Below are 19,027 nucleotides of genomic sequence, written 5' to 3' on the forward strand. Positions count from 1 at the left end.
TCCTCCTTCTCTGTGTCAGTGCCGTCAGTCATGGAGCGGCTCCTTCGAGCCGCGGCGGCAGCAGCAGGAGCAGCGGCGGCAATAACAGGAGCAACCCCAGCGCTAGCGGCCCGGGACGCCCAAGGCAGCCTCCTTGGCGGAAGACCCAGCAGCGAGGAGGTGCTGCAGGCGCGCGCGCCGGGGTCCGCACGAGCGGCGGCGGCGGCGGCGTCTCGCGCCACTGGGAGCAAGTGACTGACGGCGCGAGCCCAGGAATTCCGTCTCGTGCCTGCACTGGGAGTCGCTCAAACGCACAGGCACGCGCGCGCGCGCATACGCAGCGCCTCTCTCTCTCTTCCTCTGCCTGCGATGCTTCAGTGAGTGCTTCTTTCAACCCCCCCCCCCGCGACCGGCCCCACTTCCCCGGCATGCAGCAACAAACGGCGGCGGGTGGAGCGGCAGGACGGGCTACGCCAAGTGTGGCGCGCGGAAGGGCCCTCCCTGGGTGGAGGCGTCGCCGTCGTCTTCTCTCCTCTTCCTTCCCTCTCCACCCCCCCCCCATCCCCACGCCGCTTCTGCCTTTCCCATACAGCTGCCGGCAGGAAGACCTTAGGCTCCATCTGCCTCGGTGCATCCTTCCTCCTCAGCTTCCAATTCGCCTCCCTTCTCCCCCCCCGGCAGAAATGGGAAGAGCGGGGTTGGGGCCGAATGCAGCTTGGATGGGTTAAAGTTTGGAGCAAAAGGGGACTTCGAGTTCTTGAAACGCGTGGGTCCGTTTTAGAGTGAGGCGTCCTGCATTGAGTTACTCTGAATAGTTTTAGTTTGCTTCACCGTTGTGGCATCGATTGGATATCAGTGGTATACAGGCTAATACACAAGGTAGTTTGGTCCATGAGAATTTAAAAAAAGAAAAAGAAATCCCAAATGTTACAAGCTTTCAAGTTCTCCAGAATCTTTCACCAGGCTGGATAAGCAAGATATATCCATCCTTTCCATGCAGAGTTTACAAATGAAATAGCTATGTGCTACAGCAATTATCGGCAGTGGTTATAGCAACTATGGTATACTGTATGAGCAAATGTTGTGCCACCTTTGAAAGTGCACAATTGAAACATCCTTTTAAAAATACAGCTGGTATTATACCATATCTCTGAAGGAGAATGTCAGTCATTGCTGACTTGTCTCTGGTAGTAATTGGAGAATTATAACTCACTTGGTTGCATATACACACTTTGGTGGACAAAGATTTTTGTTTTACATTTCCAAAATTGCATGTATTTTTCAAATCCTCAAAGGGAACAGACTGTATTTTCTTAATTATTGCAAATTCAGCCTAAAATCTCTTTTGCCTTTGTAGGGGAGTGTTGAAGGCATAATTATACCTATCATGGGGTTTCTTCTCCCCTGTCCCCCCATAAGTAATACAGTTTGTAGAGTAGTTAATCGTTTGTGTGGAACCAAAGTGAACATCAGAACTCTGCAGATGCTACTACCTTAATTGATTTTGCATAAAAAGCTTCAAGGAACCTCATAATGGTGATGCTTTTAAAATACAACTAGTAGTAGTAAAAAAAGAAAAGAAAAAAAGACGAGTTCTACTGTAAGTTATTTCACTGGAACTTCAGCTTTGTTCAACAATATTTTGCGAGCTATTACTTGAAATCAGATTTGCTCCCAACGGGGCTAACAAACCCTTAGCATTTCTGTGTTTTCCTCTTTTATATTAGAACCATGGTCCAAATGGACATATGTAATTCAGATACCTTTCTGAAATTAGGCAGGTTTAGGTCTGTTGTGCTTCGATGGGATGCTGCCTTGATCTTCCTAAAGAAAATGCAAGATATGCATGTAATAAATCACTGTGAGTGAGCAGAGATTTTAGCAGGTTACAAACACCCAGAATGCTTTTCTATTTCACTTACACACTTTTTTGACTTTTACTCTGTGCCTTTCTACCATGCTTGAGGCAAAAGTTAAGGTTCTACACTAATATTCCATTCAACAGGAATGACTGCTGTTATGCACTATTAGGTATAAAGGTGGGGCAGAGTGTCAAATAAAATAATGATCTGGAAATAGAAACCTTTAAGCAAGCTGACCTTTGACAGCTAACTAGTAAAAGTGAAACAAAACTGAAACTAATTTTTGATTTTTCATATGTTTGACAGAGAAAATAGTATTAAGAGTTAAGAGTAGAATTTTATAAAATCACATTTGATTATTAACTGCAGTACACTAATCACTCATAGGGTTCTATGCAGGATGGCGTAGTGCCTCTCCAGTGGGCTTAAGTGTAAAATATTTAAAAACACTGCTGTTGTGCTTGGGAATAAAAATAGAACAAGTGAAGGAGAACAGCAGCCATTAGAACCCTGAAGTTGTCACTAATGAAATATGCACCATTTTCACCTAAACCTCTGCAATCCTAAAAGAACCTCAGTCCTTGCAAACTTCTGTGCTTTGATGCTTTATGATCTGTGTGATAAGCTGATATTTCATTGAATAAGTAAGGTGTTCATTTTCTACTGTATCAGCTTTTGGAATGTGTAATGAGTGTCAGTTTCCCACAGGTTTCTCATTCAACAATCATGTTTTAAGAAATGTGCTTCCTTTTCTTTTGGAGGTCATGAAACGTGTACGCACAGAACAGATTCAGATGGCAGCTTCCTGCTACCTCAAACGCAGGCAGTATGTAGACTCGGAAGGTCCTCTGAAACAAGGGCTTCGCTTATGCCAGACTGCAGAAGAAATGGCAGCTAATCTAACAGGTACCTACTAAAGTTTCTTAATGAGTTTATTGCAGGTGTCGCCAACATGGTGCCCTCCAGATATTATTGGATTACAAACCTATCATCCTTAAAAGTTGTCCTTGCTGGCAGGGCTGTAGTCCAACAACATTGGTAAGACACCCTGCTGGCTACTTCTGGTTTATAGTAAAGTGCAAATCTCTAGTTACTAAAGAGTGAAACTTCTAAGCAATCAATTGGGGACAGACTGAAGCATGAATGGCTTCATGATACTGTAACACCCACTTGTGTCCAAAGGCTGGGAAGCAAATAAATAAGCAAGCAAGGAGGTGATCTGGCAATTTACCAAATAAGACAAATCAAAATGAAATGTACAGCAGGAATGCTGCCATTTCCAAATATTTTGAAATGATTTGGCTGCCAAATATGTTTGGGAAATGTTTTTAACAGACAAATTATGTTAAAATAAGTAAATTTGGTGTTTTTAAGGAGAACAGCCTTTTCACTGAGATGAAGCTAAATGGCTTAGACATTCTCTAGCTCATCTCTGCCAAGACGAGAACTATAACTGCTAAATAATGAATTCAACTTTTATATATAGAACTCTACAGCCCTGACACTTTTTTGTGGTTCTAGATGTTTTACAATAAGCATCAGAGCAATGTGTTATTTTTAGCGGTTTTTTTCGACTAATTGAAAGCCCAGTTAAAGTTAATCAATTCAGGGGAGACCCACAGAGACATAACTGAACTGTTTAGAATTTATATTTAATACAAATAACTTTAGAAGTACCTAATACCTCAAAGCACAATTGCCCACACAGAATGTAGCATTAAAGCGCTAAGGCTGCAATTCTATAACCATGTTCCATAGAACTTCTGAGCAGACCAGCATATGATTGCACTGTTGGTCTGGTAATTCAGGATTCTGACATTCTATAGAAGTAGGTTCTCATACTGCTTCCTCCTTGGGATGCTGAACTGTGTATTATGTTTCCATGAAAGAAATGCCCAACCAGCTGCCTCTACATCACATGAGGCTTGGGCATGTGCCTTTGGAATCACTATTAGCATATGTGTTCATCCAGAAAATCCATTTACATCTAGAGAAATAAATCGCAAAAACTGTAAATCTGGACACTGTTTTTCTTGAAGCAATTTGAGGATTTGATACAAATCAGAGGGTCAAATAAGGACAATTGTTTCTTGTTTAACACACACACAAAGATTGCTTCATTAATAGGCCTATATTCACCTAAATATTACAGAATTGTGGCAAAGAGTGGGAGCTATATGAATGCTACCTTCTTGCACCAAATCATGTTCTATGGTTAAGTTCCAGAACCAGCTTTTGATGCACTTTATTTGCATTTGTTTTCCAGGTCTTAGGCCAAAACTGTAACAAATACAGAAGCATTAATGCAGGGGTGAGGAGCCTGTGACCCTCCAAATGGGATTCCAGCTCCCATCAGCCCTAGCCAATATGTCCCAACATCAGGGATCATGGGGGTTGTAGTTCAGTAGCATGTGGAAGGCCCCATGTTGTCCTCCACTGAATTTTTGTATTCATGAGGGAAATTAAAGGGATAGATGAAAAAGGAATGTGGGTGATATAGAAGCAAAAGACCTAACTTCAGCTAAAAAAGAAGTACATAGACAGTTGGATAATTCTGATTACATGGACAAAGTTACTTATTACCTTGTTTCTAGCGAATTACTGAATACAGTGGTACCTCCAGTTGCGAATGGGATCCGTTCCGGAGGTCCGGTCGCATCCAGAGGAATTCGCAACCGGGGGTGCCGCTTCTGCGCATGCGCATATGGTGAAACCCGGAAAAATACTTCCGGGTTTGCTGCGTTCGCATCCTGAAAGATACGCACACCATCTAGAGGTACCACTGTATTTACCTCTAGGAGGAGGGGCTGTCTCTCTCTTTTAACTCATGAAAGAATGAGTTTTTAAAACTAAGACAGTCTTTTAAATCTCATTTATTATTTTACTTACAAGGTAAATTCTGTCAGGCCATGCAAAATGTTGGCTATATTGATGTGAATTGTAAAATACTAACTGATTTAATGAATAAAATTCTCAGATTCTAAAATGTAGTGCCAAGTTACTGGTAGCAGGCTCACTGGTAATACGCTTTGAGTCTTTTCCATTCTTGCCAGCTTTTAAGTAGCTTTGCCTCAAAAGTTCGCTTCAGAATCATTTAGAACCCAAGAATGCTTATGACTTAACAGTGAAATCAATAACCACTCCAGACCTCTAAAGCTTAAGTGACTTGCGGTGGTGCTGATCTACGATTGCTGAGAACTTGAATACACTGGAAAAAGGTGCAAGTGTGGGGAAAACATCACAATTATGAGAAGTATTCTGTGCTGGATTTATTTATTTTTTTAAGAGTAGGAAGGTCTGATTCATGCCAGTCAGTGGCTTTGTATGTTTGATTTCTCCATAATCAAAAACTTTCTCTTCGCTGGACTTACAAGTGAACAAAGTCTGAAATAAAGTGTTTTTTGAAGTGATGTCAGGTGATACAAAATCTCTGTGGCATTGGTTTGTGATTTCACCTACAGGTAATGAATTCACTCCTGTCACAGCAAAATGCAAGTAGAATGGCAACATATTCACTTGTATCCCCATTTCCCGTGTGTGATTTAAAAGGGAAGATATTTGTCTAGAAATGCCTTTGTCACAAGCATAAAATATTTGAGCAGCTGTAGCCCTATTGCTTCTTGAATTGAGATGAACAAGTGGTTCATCTCCATCATTCACTGATGGAGGAATAATACTTAACATAATAAAATCCTGCTGGATAAAACCAATAACCCATCTAGTCCAGCATTCTGTTCTCGCACTGGCCAACAAGATGTCTATGGGAGGGAAGGAGGCAAGCAGTACTAGACTGCTTCAGTGACTTCACAAATCTTGTCTTGAATGTAAAAGTTAATATATGTGCAGCAAGTGTAGGATTACTTTTGGTCATTTAGCACAAACATTTTGTTTGCTCTAATGATGTAGGTGATTTGGCACTTTTTAAAAACTTATCTGTCAATTGTGTGTTTCAATGTAAGAACAATTGGTGTGTTGTATTGCAGCTTCCAGTGCTTTATAGAAACTATTTTTAAAACCTTCGTTTGTTCCCTTAGTTCAGTCTGAATCAGGTAGTGCCAACATTATCTCTGCTGCACCCTGCCTAGCAGAGCCACAACAATATGAAGTACAGTTTGGGCGATTACGCAACTTTCTTACAGGTGAGTTTCATAAACATATGTGCCATATCTCCCCTGACCCTCACTGGGTCTTTTCAAATGGCTTTTGCGTCATCCTTTGTGAAGCTACAAATTCTGCATCCTTGGTGCATGTAACAAAGGGAGAGAGGCTCCCATTTTGTACATATAGTGCCTGAAGTTCACTCTCATGAATGGGCTATGCTGGCCCTGATGGTTATTCCTGAACAGAGTTGGAAAATGGCTCCAGGAAGGTGGCCGAATGGGGTATGGTAGTTTTACATATGCCATGGAATAATATATTCAGACGTACTCTTGAAATTACCATTGGGATTCAATTTGGCCAAAAAGCAGAAAACAAGCAAGCCAATACAAAAAAGAAGAAGAGAAAGCATAGCATTTTATGATACTTCCCAAACTGCTGATTAATAATAATAATAATAATAATAATAATAATAAATTATTATTTATACCCCGCCCATCTGGCTGGGCTTCTCCAGCCACCCTGGGTGGCTTCCAAAAGAATATTAAAATACTGTGATACATCAAACTGTGTTTTCCTCCACTCCCAGGTCAACACCATGTCCCTAAATGTGTGTGTTCCTAAATGATGCATTAACAGAAATGGGCTAGTTGCATTCTAAAGCTCTTCTTTGATGGAGAGCCCCATGCCTAATTAAAAATGAAGTGTGGCTTAGCAAAACAAATGCGGACTTTTAGGACTTTCAGAGCAGCTGGATATCCTTTGATGAGGTGAAAATTGCACTGAATGGCATGCAATGTGCATTTTTAAAACACAGAAAGAGAAGCCACAAGTGCCTTTAGAATATGTTTTATCTTGCTTTCATAAAAATATCTGCTGAGAAAGTGAACCCTCTCTCTCTCTCTCTTTATGTGTGTATGTTTAGATTCAGATTCCCAGCACAGCCATGAAGTGATGCCTCTTCTGTATCCCCTCTTTGTCTACCTCCATCTTAACATGGTCCAAAATGGCCTAAAGAGCACAGTGGACAGCTTCTATAGTCGCTTTCATGGGATGTTCTTGCAGAATGCCAGCCAAAAAGAGATCATTGAGCAGCTACAGACCACACTAACCATGCAAGACATCCTATCCAACTTCCAGCTCCGGGCATTTCTAGACAACAAATACGTCATCCGCCTTCAAGAAGACAGCTACAACTTCCTCCTTCGCTACCTCCAGAGTGACGATAACAATGCTCTTTGCAAAGTCCTCTCCTTGCACATTCACTTAGATGTGCAGCCAGCCAAGAGGATGGACTACCAGCTGTATGGTAGTGGTGGCTCTTCACGCAGTGAGAGCAATGGCCTGGAGCCCACCGACATGCCTGCTTCCATCCTGCAAAACGAGGCCGCCTTGGACATCCTGCAGGATAGCATTAAAAGAGTCAAAGATGGACCGCCCTCGCTCACCACCATCTGTTTCTATGCGTTCTATAACACTGAACAGTTGCTGAACACTGCAGAGATCTCTCCAGATAGCAAGCTGCTTGCAGCTGGCTTTGACAATTCCTGTGTAAAGCTGTGGAGCTTGCGGTCCAAGAAGCTGAAATCTGAGCCCCATCTGGTAGACGTCTCCCGCATCCACCTGGCTTGTGATATCTTGGATGAGGAGGTCAGAGTATCTTGCTATCAGTATACATTTGGGTGGAGTTGGTTTATGTTCTTATTGCAATGATTTTTGCTGTAGCCTCCAGCCAGGAAAAAAAACACACCACCTCCTTCTGCCCATCAGCTGTAACTGCTAGGTGAAAGTGATAAGGAGCAACAACTTTTGCTGGGTAAAGATTCAGGCAAGGGTTAGTTGCTATTCTTTGTTGTGCTGATTGCAATGTAACAGATCAGCCCTTCGTTGCTTCTTACCATTAGAATGAACATGTATTTACATCTTTGCTAGGAATTTCCAGGGCCTTCTTATGGACAGCTGCTTCATCCTTAATGCGCGTACATTAATGCACCCTGATTTCCAAGGTGTGTAATCATGGGGTTCAAACTTCATGAGGCAAGGAGAAAACTGTATGTAAGTGCATATAAGCCTCTAAGGATAGCTAATGGATGCTGTAAGTGATAGGGCAGGGATAAACCACATTTTTCTGTTTCCTGCCAGCAGGTCAAAAGGTGGAGCGGCCCGGCTTTTTACCTTTGGCTTTCTATAGCCATTTGTTGTTGTTGTTTTTAAAAAACAGTTCTCTCCCATTGCTCCCAGGCAGAGGAATGTGAACTGTGGCTCACTCGATACCTTGGCTTAATGCAGATTGTGAACCCCTTGTGTATGCTTTAATTGCCGTTTTCTCCAACTGCTGCTGTCCTACAGTTTCTCCTCCCTAAAGCCAGAGATTCGCTGTGCAATTGATGTAGCATTTGGATTTTCAAAGCATAGGAGTCTCCAAATTTATGGAAGGAGAAAGTGTGGGACAGCTGTAGTTTGGACAAAGGGCAAGTAAATTCTACTCACTGTAGATGCATTGCAGTTAATAGACCTATGTTGGCAGTGTCCATTAATTTCAGTGGTTCTACTCTGAGGAAGATTAGCTTTGGGTACAACCCCCAATTTTCCTCCCTTCTTGGAACATGTTAGCAGAATAGAAGGGCTTTGGATCCAATAATAATAATAATAATAATAATAACAATAATAATAATATATTATTTATACCCCACCCATCTGACTGGGTTTCCTCATCCGCTCTGGGTGGCTATAGGTTCACATCTTCTACCAGCATGTCTGTGCGCAGTTTCAACATAAAAAACGGGGGGCGCTTACTGCAAGCAGAGGTAGGAGGCTTATTCAGTTAGAATTCTCTCTCCAAGAGTAGGTCCCCCAGTCCACTGCTGGAGCCAAAAATCTATACGATTCTGTGGCCCCTGAGAAACCCTCCCAAATATTATATGCTACTGGGCTTCCAGTTGGTATAACAACGTGTTCATATTCTGTAGTACAGTACAGGCAACCCCCAATTAGCACAGGGATTGTATTCCAAGTCATCATGTGCAATAGCGGAGCACACATAAGTCCGCTACACCCCACTCCATCCTCTTTTCTGGCCACTTCCGGGTTGCTGTGATGCGTTTCTGCACAGTTGTTTGCACTCAAAAAGTTGTTTTTGCAACCTAGTTTGATTAGGGATTGTGTGTGTGAGAGAGAGGGAGAGACATTTTCCTTTTGATCAGTAAGGAGTACATTTCTAAAATTATAATTAGAATGCAGTGCCTGCAGTCAAGACAAGACTTTACCATTTTTAACAGATTTATCATCTTGCACCTTTCTAATTTTTAAATGATACAGCACTATAAAATAACTAACAATAGTATTATAAATTTAAACCATTAACTCTGAAGCTAAGAAAATAACTGAGCCACAGTAACTATAGAAGACAGTTACACTCAATGTTCGGTGATATGTAGTTTTTCTACCAGTTGTACAGCATCTACTGTTTTGAAAAATCACTGAAAGTAAAGGGATATTTTATTTCACCCTGACTGCTGCAAAGCTTTGGTTAGCTGGTGCTTGCACTACTTACAAATCTTATTCTGAAAAGATGAAACTTCAGAAACATTAAGTAAATAACATTTTTCTGCCATAGTATTTCCAGCCTGAATCTACAGGCAAAGATACGGGACTATTGCCATTCTGAATGTAATTTAATGCCTATTCATCCAGCTGCTAATCTAATCCAGAAGCAGAATATTAGTTGCTTACTGCTTTTTGTACACAGTTCTCAGTGAATATCAGCTGCAGCTTTTGTGGATGGAGTAAGAAGGCTGCAGCAATCGGAGATGTCTCTTAGAAAAGTTTTAAAAACATTTTTAGAGCAACAGCGCTGGTGGTAAAACTACTATAACCTCTGATTTTAGGTGCTTCTGCAGTTGTTCACGGGGTTGGGACCCCATTAATACCTAAAGGGAGGTTTCAGATCCTAGGCTGCTTGTATAATAAACAGGACTGCAAGCCTTCCATTGTCCATTAAAATATTAATTAGGTCTTATCTGTTCCTGTTCCTTCTTTTCTGCAGACTGGGAACAGTGTAGAGCAGTTCCAGAAAATTTGCCACTTTTAGTTAGTTTTGTTATAAAAGCAACTACTAAGATGATGGGTGGGTCGTGGCAGAGTTGGCAGGGACCAGCAGCCAATGGTTCACAGTGGCAATCCACCAATTTTAGTGGCACTAATTTGCACTGCTGTTAATTTTAACTGGTATCTTTTGCCGTCTATACCATCTTGCAATAAGTTTGCCCTTCATTACTTGCAATAGAACATTTACCGTCTTGGGTAAATAGGTAGTCCTAAACATCTAAATATTGCAATTCCAATTTGTTTCCTGTTCTATAGTTTGCTGCTGCCCTTAAAGCTGGTGAAGCCCTGGGGGTCCCAGAAATTTTCCCTCTGTTGACTTGTATGTTCGTATTGCTACTCTTGAGCGTAGATCTCAAATGTTCACCGATATGTCCTCTGGACAGATGGACAGACTTGACTACTTTATTCCTCCTTGCAGGGTGAAGATGACGATAATAACGTGGGAACAGAAATGAAGATACTAAGAGGGCACTGCGGACCGGTGTATAGCACAAGGTTTCTGTCGGACAGTTCAGGACTGCTGTCGTGTTCCGAAGACACATCCATCCGATACTGGGACCTTGGATGTTTCACAAACACTGTGTTGTACCAAGGGCACGCCTATCCTGTGTGGGATCTGGACATTAGCCCTTGTAGCTTGTACTTTGCCAGCGGCTCCCATGACCGCACAGGAAGACTCTGGTCATTTGATCGGACGTACCCACTGAGGATATATGCAGGCCATTTGGCAGACGTGGACTGCATTAAGTTTCACCCCAATTCTAACTACTTGGCAACAGGATCCACAGATAAAACAGTGCGTCTCTGGAGCACACAGCAAGGAAACACAGTGCGCCTGTTTACAGGTCACCGGGGCCCTGTGTTGTCGCTTGCGTTTTCTCCAAATGGTAAGTATTTGGCTTCAGCAGGTGAAGACCAGCGGTTAAAGCTGTGGGACCTGGCATCTGGCACACTTTACAAAGAACTAAGAGGGCACACGGATAATATCACCAGCCTTACTTTCAGTCCGGACAGTAGCTTGATTGCTTCTGCATCAATGGATAATTCTGTTCGGGTTTGGGATATTCGAAACACTTACTGCAATGCTCCCGTCGATGGTTCTTCCAGTGAACTGGTTGGTGTATATACTGGACAGATAAATAATGTACTGAGTGTACAGTTCATGGCCTGTAACCTCCTTTTAGTGACTGGAATTGCACAAGAGAATCAGGAACATTAACCTTTTTTAAAAAAAGAAAAAGAAATGGGTGTGTTGTTGAAATCCAGAGTCTATTATAAACTAAGATTATATATAATTGACTGTGAAAAAAAATGTTTTCTTTCCCATTGGTGGACATGTCCAGAATGATGGAAATACTGTACTTGAAGATGTCTTGTATTGTTGCAAAAAAAAAAGATAGGAAAGGGAGAACAACAGGAGAACTTCATTGCAAGGGCAGGAAGCTATTGGGGGTGGGTGGGAACCAACTACACATAATATTTTTCTGAAGGGATAGCCAAAACTCAGTCCAAGCAACTCAGATCATTGACTTGAATGTGTTGCAATTAATGGGCATGTCCTGCTTAACTGTTACCGGGAGTTTATATGTCTGTCTTTTAGCTATTCAGCTCCATCTACTTACTTCCCCACCAAAGTTTCTGTGGCACAAGAATCTTTGCCATCATCTTGGAAAGAAAAATGTATTTTGTTATAGGGTTGCTCCCAAACATAAGTAACATTAAAATAATGTTTAAAATAACATTGAGGCAGGTTTCCAGCTTGCTAACATAAAAGGCATAGTATGTTTATTTTTATCGTTGAATTATAAAAACATGATTTGAATGTGACAGTGGCTGCAAAAAGATGCAGTTTGGATTTGGTATCTTCCATTAGATATAATGTTTTTAGCTCTTTCTTTATCACAAATTTGTGGGTTCCCCCCCCCAAATCTGGTTGCACTGTGATGGTGATGCAGAATACTAGATGGCTGGGGTGATAACTACTAGCTTGCCTTCCGAAAAGAACCAGCAAAATATGGCTGACTTTATAGTAGCATGTTTGGACTCCTAATAGAAAGGGACACATTTCACCTCACCAAAAATACTTTCTGCAGATAAATATGGGCAAAGGTGTGCAGACGATGTGAAAAAAATAGTATTACTAAATTATTAATTGTGAGAAGATGCAGCTTTGCCAACTTCCAATGTTTTCCACTGATTACTGAACTATTAAGTTGTTTCATGAAGTTTTCATACAAGTGTGTGAGCATGCAAAACCTGGGGTTGGAGAAAGCATACTCTTAAATTTTGTCATTCTAAGAAGACTGAATATTTCTGCTTTCCGGAAAGAGATTTTGTATTTTTGTTTTTTTCTATTAAAGCATTTAGTTTAAAGAGGTTTAGTATCTCTGCGTGGAACTGAATGGGTTTTAGACTTCCATAAACAGATAAAAAGTTTTTACCTTGTGGGTTGCACCTGTCTGCTGCTTGAGCCAGGCAGGTGAGCTCTCCTGCAGGTGCATGATACTGATGTTCTCAGTCCCCTGGGTTTTTACAGACGCAGTGTCTGTCTACAGGCTCAAGCATAATTTAAATAGCAGGTAAGTGGTACTCTTAACACATGAATGTGTTAGAGCCAGACATTTCAGTCCCCTTTCTTAGAATGTTAAAACCAAGTTCTCAGTGGACACCAAAAAAATAGGTACTTGAGTTAAAATTTCAGCCTAGAGTGTTTCTGTTCTAAATTGAATTTTGATCAAATGGTCTACATTTATTGTAATTTCTTATATAAACATTTATGTACCACCTTTCTAATGCCTATGCCCTACTCGGGGCAGTTTACAAGAATTTACAAATGCAGTACCACAAGAAAAAAAATACTTACTATTAAAATATGGGGGGAAAGCAGAAGCGGAAACCTGATAAAACACAACCTTTTAACTTGGTGATGTGCAAACACACAGACCTAATCCAAGCTGTGACCCCTCTATTTCCAGGCATACCCACCCCACTTGGTTAGGGGAGCAGTCTTCCTTTTCGTGGCACATGGAATGGGGAGGTCAGAGTGCCATAGCAGGGATAAAAATTACCCGTGTCTCAACCATAGCAGATCACCCAGCTCTTAACAGTAAGGTTGGTTAGCAGTATGTTGGTGTTTGCTTTCCTGTTTGGCACTGAGAAGCAAGCTGGTTCAAATCTTGCAAGCCGCTACTAACGTTTTAAAAATAATTTCTTTGGTTGCTAGCTTTAAGAAAAGAAACAACAATATAAATTGCATCACATTATTTCTAACTTCTAATAGAAAGGATCAGGCAGAAGTTACTGGGTAGTATCCAACTGCTGCTCCTCTAACAGCAGGCTTCTGTCCACAGAAACGGGAGGGAGGCCATCTTCAGCAATGCCCTCCCTCATCGGATCCCTACAACACCCTGTAAATCTGCTCTGGAAAGTTAGACTACCGTTTGCGACATTTCCAAATTATGTTAAAATATTTTCAGTACAATACAACTCTTTATTACGGTCATAGATCAGCATAAAAGGGTGGAATACAGTCATTTAAAATCTGAAAAGCGTTTTGGAAAGCTAAAAGGCATTAAAACAAGGTAAATATAAAAATCTATAAGAATTTAAAAGAGTCTAAAAGAAGGGATAGGAGCATTGGGTGGGTGTGGAGGAGCATAAAAGGTTGATATATAAAAGACAATCTACAGAGCACTCTGATATGTTCATTAAATCTGGTTTGTGGCACAGGTCATCCCCCGACAAATTTTGAGCGCTGCTGTGCAACATCGTATGTTGTAGCAAGATTGGTATCTGAGAGCAGCAGGGAGGTATAGAATTGCCCTGTGTGCCCTGGGTACTTACGAATGTCTCTGTAGTGCAGGCACTGGAGGACATGCTCTACTGCAGGCATACGCAAACTTGGCCCTCCAGATGGTTTGAGACTACAATTCCCATCATCCTTGACCACTGGTCCTGCTAACTAGGGGTCATGGGAGTTGTAGTCCCAAAACATCTGGAGGACCGAGGTTGCCTATGCCTGCTCTACCGTTTCTATTTGTCCTGAGTCACAGGGGTATTGTCTCTACGGGTAGTCAGTCTTCTTGAAGTTTAAAATTGGGGGTCGTTTTATACACAGAATGTTTAAAATATTTATTTCTTAATTTTGGGCTCAAAAAATAGGGGTCGTCTTATACATGGGGGCACCTTATACACGGAAAAATATGGTATTTTCTTCCCCACCCACCTCTCTCACACACAAATATTATATGTTAACACATTCAAGATATACCTTTTTTGGATATTGAGCTTCATGTTCTGATTCTTGGAGAAAACATTCTCAAACTATTTAGGGCCTAATTTGACCCCGTTGCAGCTGGGTTGCTAATGCTGTTTTTTTAAAAGGCACATAAAATGGCTGCCATTGTATTGGATGTCACATTGCTTGTACTGAGCCAAGCTCTAAAACTGTACTATTACGGAACTCCTGTGTGATGGTGTCATTAAATGCATAAATAATCTCTGCCAGGGTCTGTCCCACCAGACTACTCTTCAGCTGCAATTAAAAAAATGTTTTTGGATAGAAGCCACACATAGTAGGAATGGCTGTCAGCTTACTCACAAACTAATAGCCCTCCAGGTACAGAAACTCCTCAGTAGTTGAGGGTGAACATATTTATACTGATAAGAAATGTTTAAGACAAGTCTGTATGCCAATTATGATTTCCCATCATGCTGATCGCCTGTTTTACATAGAGTTCTACATGCATATCCCTTGGTTGTATGCGAAGATTTGTGGAGCAAGGTAAGCATTTTTCAACAGGCTTTGTAGGTGGGAAATTGATTTCCTTTCCCTTTTAGTTATCACATGTAAAAAATTATGTATTGGTTGATCCATTAGAAAAAACCTGGCATTTTCAGGTACTGAACAGTTTGTGGTCTACCTAAGACTTTCAAGCAAAAGAAGAAAGCAATTCTAAGCTAAGGGGCTTTATAACTGTTCTTAAATCTGTATAATGTACTATGCTTTATACATACACAAGTTAACGCCTTGCAAAATCTGCTGTTATAGGTGGCATAGGTTGACAGTTGCACAATTTTACTACCTTCGTACCAATTTACAACAACCAAGCCTTGGGACCAAACTCCATTCAATACTATGTAAGTCATGCATCTTTGCATAATCTGTTTTAATATATTGTAGAGTTTATATTTTTTTAAAAACACACTATAATTTTTAGTTGCAATATGGGTGGGGGGAGGTGTTGGTGTCCTTACAGTAGATTGAAAGTAGGGTTGTTAACCAACTATAATTTTACAGCCACTGCCAAGTCTTTGCCATCTAGTTTTCCTGATTAGAAGGTGCAACACACACCCCAAAACAGAAAGTCAAGCTGTTAATTGCAAATGTGCTTTTATAGGGCTTGATTTATTATGCATGTTGCGTACCGAGTTATGCAACTGTGCTTTCAGAATGACAGTATGTGCTGTTACCACTGATAATACGAAAGCCAAGCCAGGCCATAACAACAATCTTCCTGGCTTCCCAAAGCATACATTCACCTTCAGGAGAATGTCCTCTGTGACACTGGTCTTCATCTGGTGGGTCAGAACACATTAGTGGGTTGCAGCTTGACCTAAGGTGGGTTGCAACTGGAGCCCTACCACTGTACAAATATATGGGTTTAAAGTGGGTCGTGGATCCGTAAAGGTTGAAGATACCTGCTTTGTTTGCTTTGGATGCAAGACTCTGTCACGGGTGACCCCAAGCATATTGTGACATGCACACCTCTAGTTCCTTCATTTGTACCCACATTGGCTATTATTGGCATGGGGGCATCATGCTTGAACATGTCTTATGTCCAAACATAATTTGGCACTACTCTTAAGATGGAAGATTATGACAGTGATTTGTTGGCACATATAAATGCTGATGCAGCAAAGCAAATTATCAGGATAACGTGTTTTTTAAAACCCCTTTAAAAAAATGATGGACACAACTGAGTAGCCCCCTGATGGGCTTCATAAATGGGTTGTTGCCAGTGCTTTTTTCTGGGGAAATGCAGGGATACGCATACCCCTAAACATTTTGTGAATCTTTGTACTTTTGTCCATTTACTGTATTTATGTTTCCTGATCTGAACTATAAAATGGTGGTTTTCTTGAGTCAAAATGAGAGTACCCCTAAACATTTTTTAGGGGAAAAGGCACTGGTTGTTGCTACATGATTCTCTTCACAAAGGAGCATGTCAGCAGGACCTCTGTTTTGAAAGACCTGTTCTCCTTGGAGTAAAACTCTATATATGCTCAGAAGACAAACAGCATATTGAAATAATTTATAGAGTCCAGAAAATATCATCCTTAAAACCATAGAAGGGAAAAGCTGCTAGAATTGTATTCAAATATATATCTCAATTATAATAGACTGGCGGGGGATTTTTAATCAGTGGAGCTTAATCTAGTGCTTTCTTCCACAGGCCTTACTCTTTATTACTATGATATTGGCAATATTTCAGAAAGAAAAGGGAAATGTGCCAGATTTTTGGTTTGTCCCTTCCTGTCCAGATGCTTTGAATTAAGACCTCCCATTTCCAGCTTCAAGAGGGTTGTGATTTCTTTATTTGAATTATCAGTTGGCTGCATCTTACTCTTCCAAAGGGGGAAGTACACACAAAAATGCACTAACAAGGGGTAAAGGCTCTAAGAGCATTTCTGTTTCCTGATTCTAGTTGAATGAATTTTCCATGCATGGAATGAGAGTGGTGCAGGCATACAGAGGAACATATATAAAATTCAAAGAAAACAGGCAGGATTAGAAGTGCACCTTTGCTGCGGTGTTTTGAAATAATCATGCCTTCTGCCTCCCCACACAAAAAAATGGACAATGCTGCTTAACACTAGTATTTATCAGAAATAAATAATGGTGCATGCAAGGAATGCAATCATTTTTTAATTTTTATATAAAGTTAGGCTCTGTGGTTCTCTATTTGTCTTTGAAATTTAATTATTGTCTTCTCTACAATGAACCCAGTTTATACACTGGAAATCCTTTCTTATCCTAATAGCTCCAAGACATAGCCTTAGAATGTTCGTTCTGGGAACTTGCTGGTAGAGATCAGAGAAGACCGGGAATTTTATAAAGGAGGGGCTAGCCTAAAACAGAGGCTGTATAAAATCTTCAAAATATGACAGCCCAGCTGTCTCGAACAGAGCGGCCATTTAGTTAGCATCCTGTTTCTAACAGTAACTAGACAGATGTTTCTGAAAAGTTCACAAAAGCAGGGCATGAAGGTTAACTTGAGCCTGCTGTATGCTTCTCTTTAATTGATTTCCATCTTTTAAATTGCCTAGGGGCTGGCTGGAACGGAGGAGTTGTACTGTAGTCCAAAACATCTGGAGGGGACCAGGTTGGTGAAACCTGCCCAAGGCTTTAGGTTCAGAAGTAGGCCCAGATGCCCATTTCATACTTTTGACAGGAGGCTCTTGTACTCTGAGGGATGCAATCCTCTGCATACCTTGCTTCCCAATAAACATGGATAAAAATGGACTGTCAAAATGGCAATTAAATTTCTGTGACTCGCCAGCCTTAAGTACTGAACTGAGGAAGAACTGAATAAGGGCCTGGATAAGAAAAGACTGAGAGGAGATATGATAGCCATCTTCAAATATCTAAAGGGCTGTCTCATGGAAGATGTAGCAAGCTTGTTTTCTCCTGCTCTAGTGTTTAGGACCTGAACCAATGGATGCAGGTTACAAGAAAGGAGATGCTGACTAAACATCAGGAAGAATTTTCTGACTGTAAGAGCTGTTCGACAGTGGAACCAACTCCCCCAGGTGGTGATACTCTCCTTCCTTGGAGGTGTTTAAGTAGGGGTTGGATGGGCATCTGCTGTGGATGCTTTAGCTGAGATTCCTTCATTCCAGGGTGTTGGACTACAAGGCCCTCAGGGTCCCTTGCAACTTTACAATTCTATGAATCTTCTGTATTGATCTGAATTTATCAGCCAGTTCTTAGGTTGCAGGCATCAGAACACTGAACAAGTTACATACAGTGGTACCTCAGTTCTTGAACGTCTCTGTTGACAAATGTTTCGTAACCCAACCAAACGCCGAAAACCCAGAAATAAATGCTTCTGTTTCTGAACTTGCCTTGGAAGTTGAACAGCTTCCGCTGCATGTTTTTCAATTTTCTCAATTGAATTGAGGCTTCCGCATTGAGTTTTCAGTTCTCGAACGTTTTGGAACTCGAACGGTCTTCCGAAACTGAGAACCGAGGTACCACTGTACCAAATAGAGATAATTTTATTTACCACATTTATATCTCGCCTTTTCTGCAAGGAATTCAAGGCAGCGTACATGGATCTATCATCCGCTTATGCACCTGCTTGGTGTTTTCACAACAAACCTACCAAGTAGGGTAGGCTTAGTAGTAGTGGTTGGTCCAAGAGCCATATGGCTGAGTTGAAGATCTGAGCCAAAATGACAGGACATTCCTAAAAAGGAACCTCACCTTAGACACAGACTTACCTGGAAGTTGTACACAGTGACTGGAAACTCCTTGGCTTTTACAACCCATGTATGCTTACCGCGTTCACTGGAAAGTAGAGATAGGAATACAAAATACATAATAAAAACAAGAAAAAAATCAGAAACCAATAAACCCTCCTACCCTCCTGTTGTGTAAAAAACAACAACCGTGCAGATCAGTTTTATTCCCTGGACTATCTCACTCCCAAGTGTAAATAGACTTGCAGCCACAAGTCCAAAACCTGGTTTAGTGTAGTTCCGGGGAGAGCAGCACCCTGCACATGTTCCAATAAGCTTTTTGGGGGAGGGGGGGAAAGCCACTTAGCGTGTTTTAGGAACCTTAACTGAAAACCTGGCAGAGTGATAGTGTGTTGTTGTTTTTTCCCCGTTTTCGTTAACAGCGTGGTGATCATGGGGCGCGGGAGGCGGGCTTCTCAGCGAGGCTCCCTGTCCTCCCGGCACAGGCTGGACGAGCA

General features: G+C 41.3%; 1 protein-coding gene and 1 long non-coding RNA gene across 3 annotated transcripts; one reads left to right on the forward strand and one right to left on the reverse strand.

Annotated features, from left to right (window-relative positions):
* Window positions 1–65: 65 nt before the first annotated feature.
* TAF5L (TATA-box binding protein associated factor 5 like) lies at window positions 66–12,419 on the forward strand. 2 transcript variants are annotated; one of them, XM_053382502.1, is made up of 5 exons: window positions 66–356; window positions 2,603–2,747; window positions 5,876–5,980; window positions 6,865–7,589; window positions 10,465–12,419. In XM_053382502.1, the coding sequence occupies exons 2-5, from the start codon at window positions 2,606–2,608 to the stop codon at window positions 11,263–11,265; spliced, it is 1,773 nt and encodes a 590-aa protein (XP_053238477.1). In that variant the 5' UTR covers window positions 66–356; window positions 2,603–2,605; the 3' UTR covers window positions 11,266–12,419. The 2 variants fall into 2 exon arrangements, with proteins under 2 accessions (XP_053238477.1, XP_053238478.1); XM_053382503.1 differs by lacking the exon at window positions 66–356 and adding an exon at window positions 1,757–1,864.
* Window positions 11,162–18,832, reverse strand: LOC128410804 (uncharacterized). Its single transcript, XR_008329608.1, has 3 exons — window positions 18,552–18,832; window positions 12,488–12,602; window positions 11,162–11,266 (listed from the first exon to the last, which is right to left on the reverse strand). It is a non-coding gene; the product is annotated as an uncharacterized LOC128410804 (long non-coding RNA).
* Between the last annotated feature and the right edge of the window lie 195 nt (window positions 18,833–19,027).

This window comes from Podarcis raffonei, chromosome 3, assembly GCF_027172205.1.
Source record: "Podarcis raffonei isolate rPodRaf1 chromosome 3, rPodRaf1.pri, whole genome shotgun sequence".
Lineage (NCBI taxonomy): Eukaryota > Metazoa > Chordata > Lepidosauria > Squamata > Lacertidae > Podarcis > Podarcis raffonei.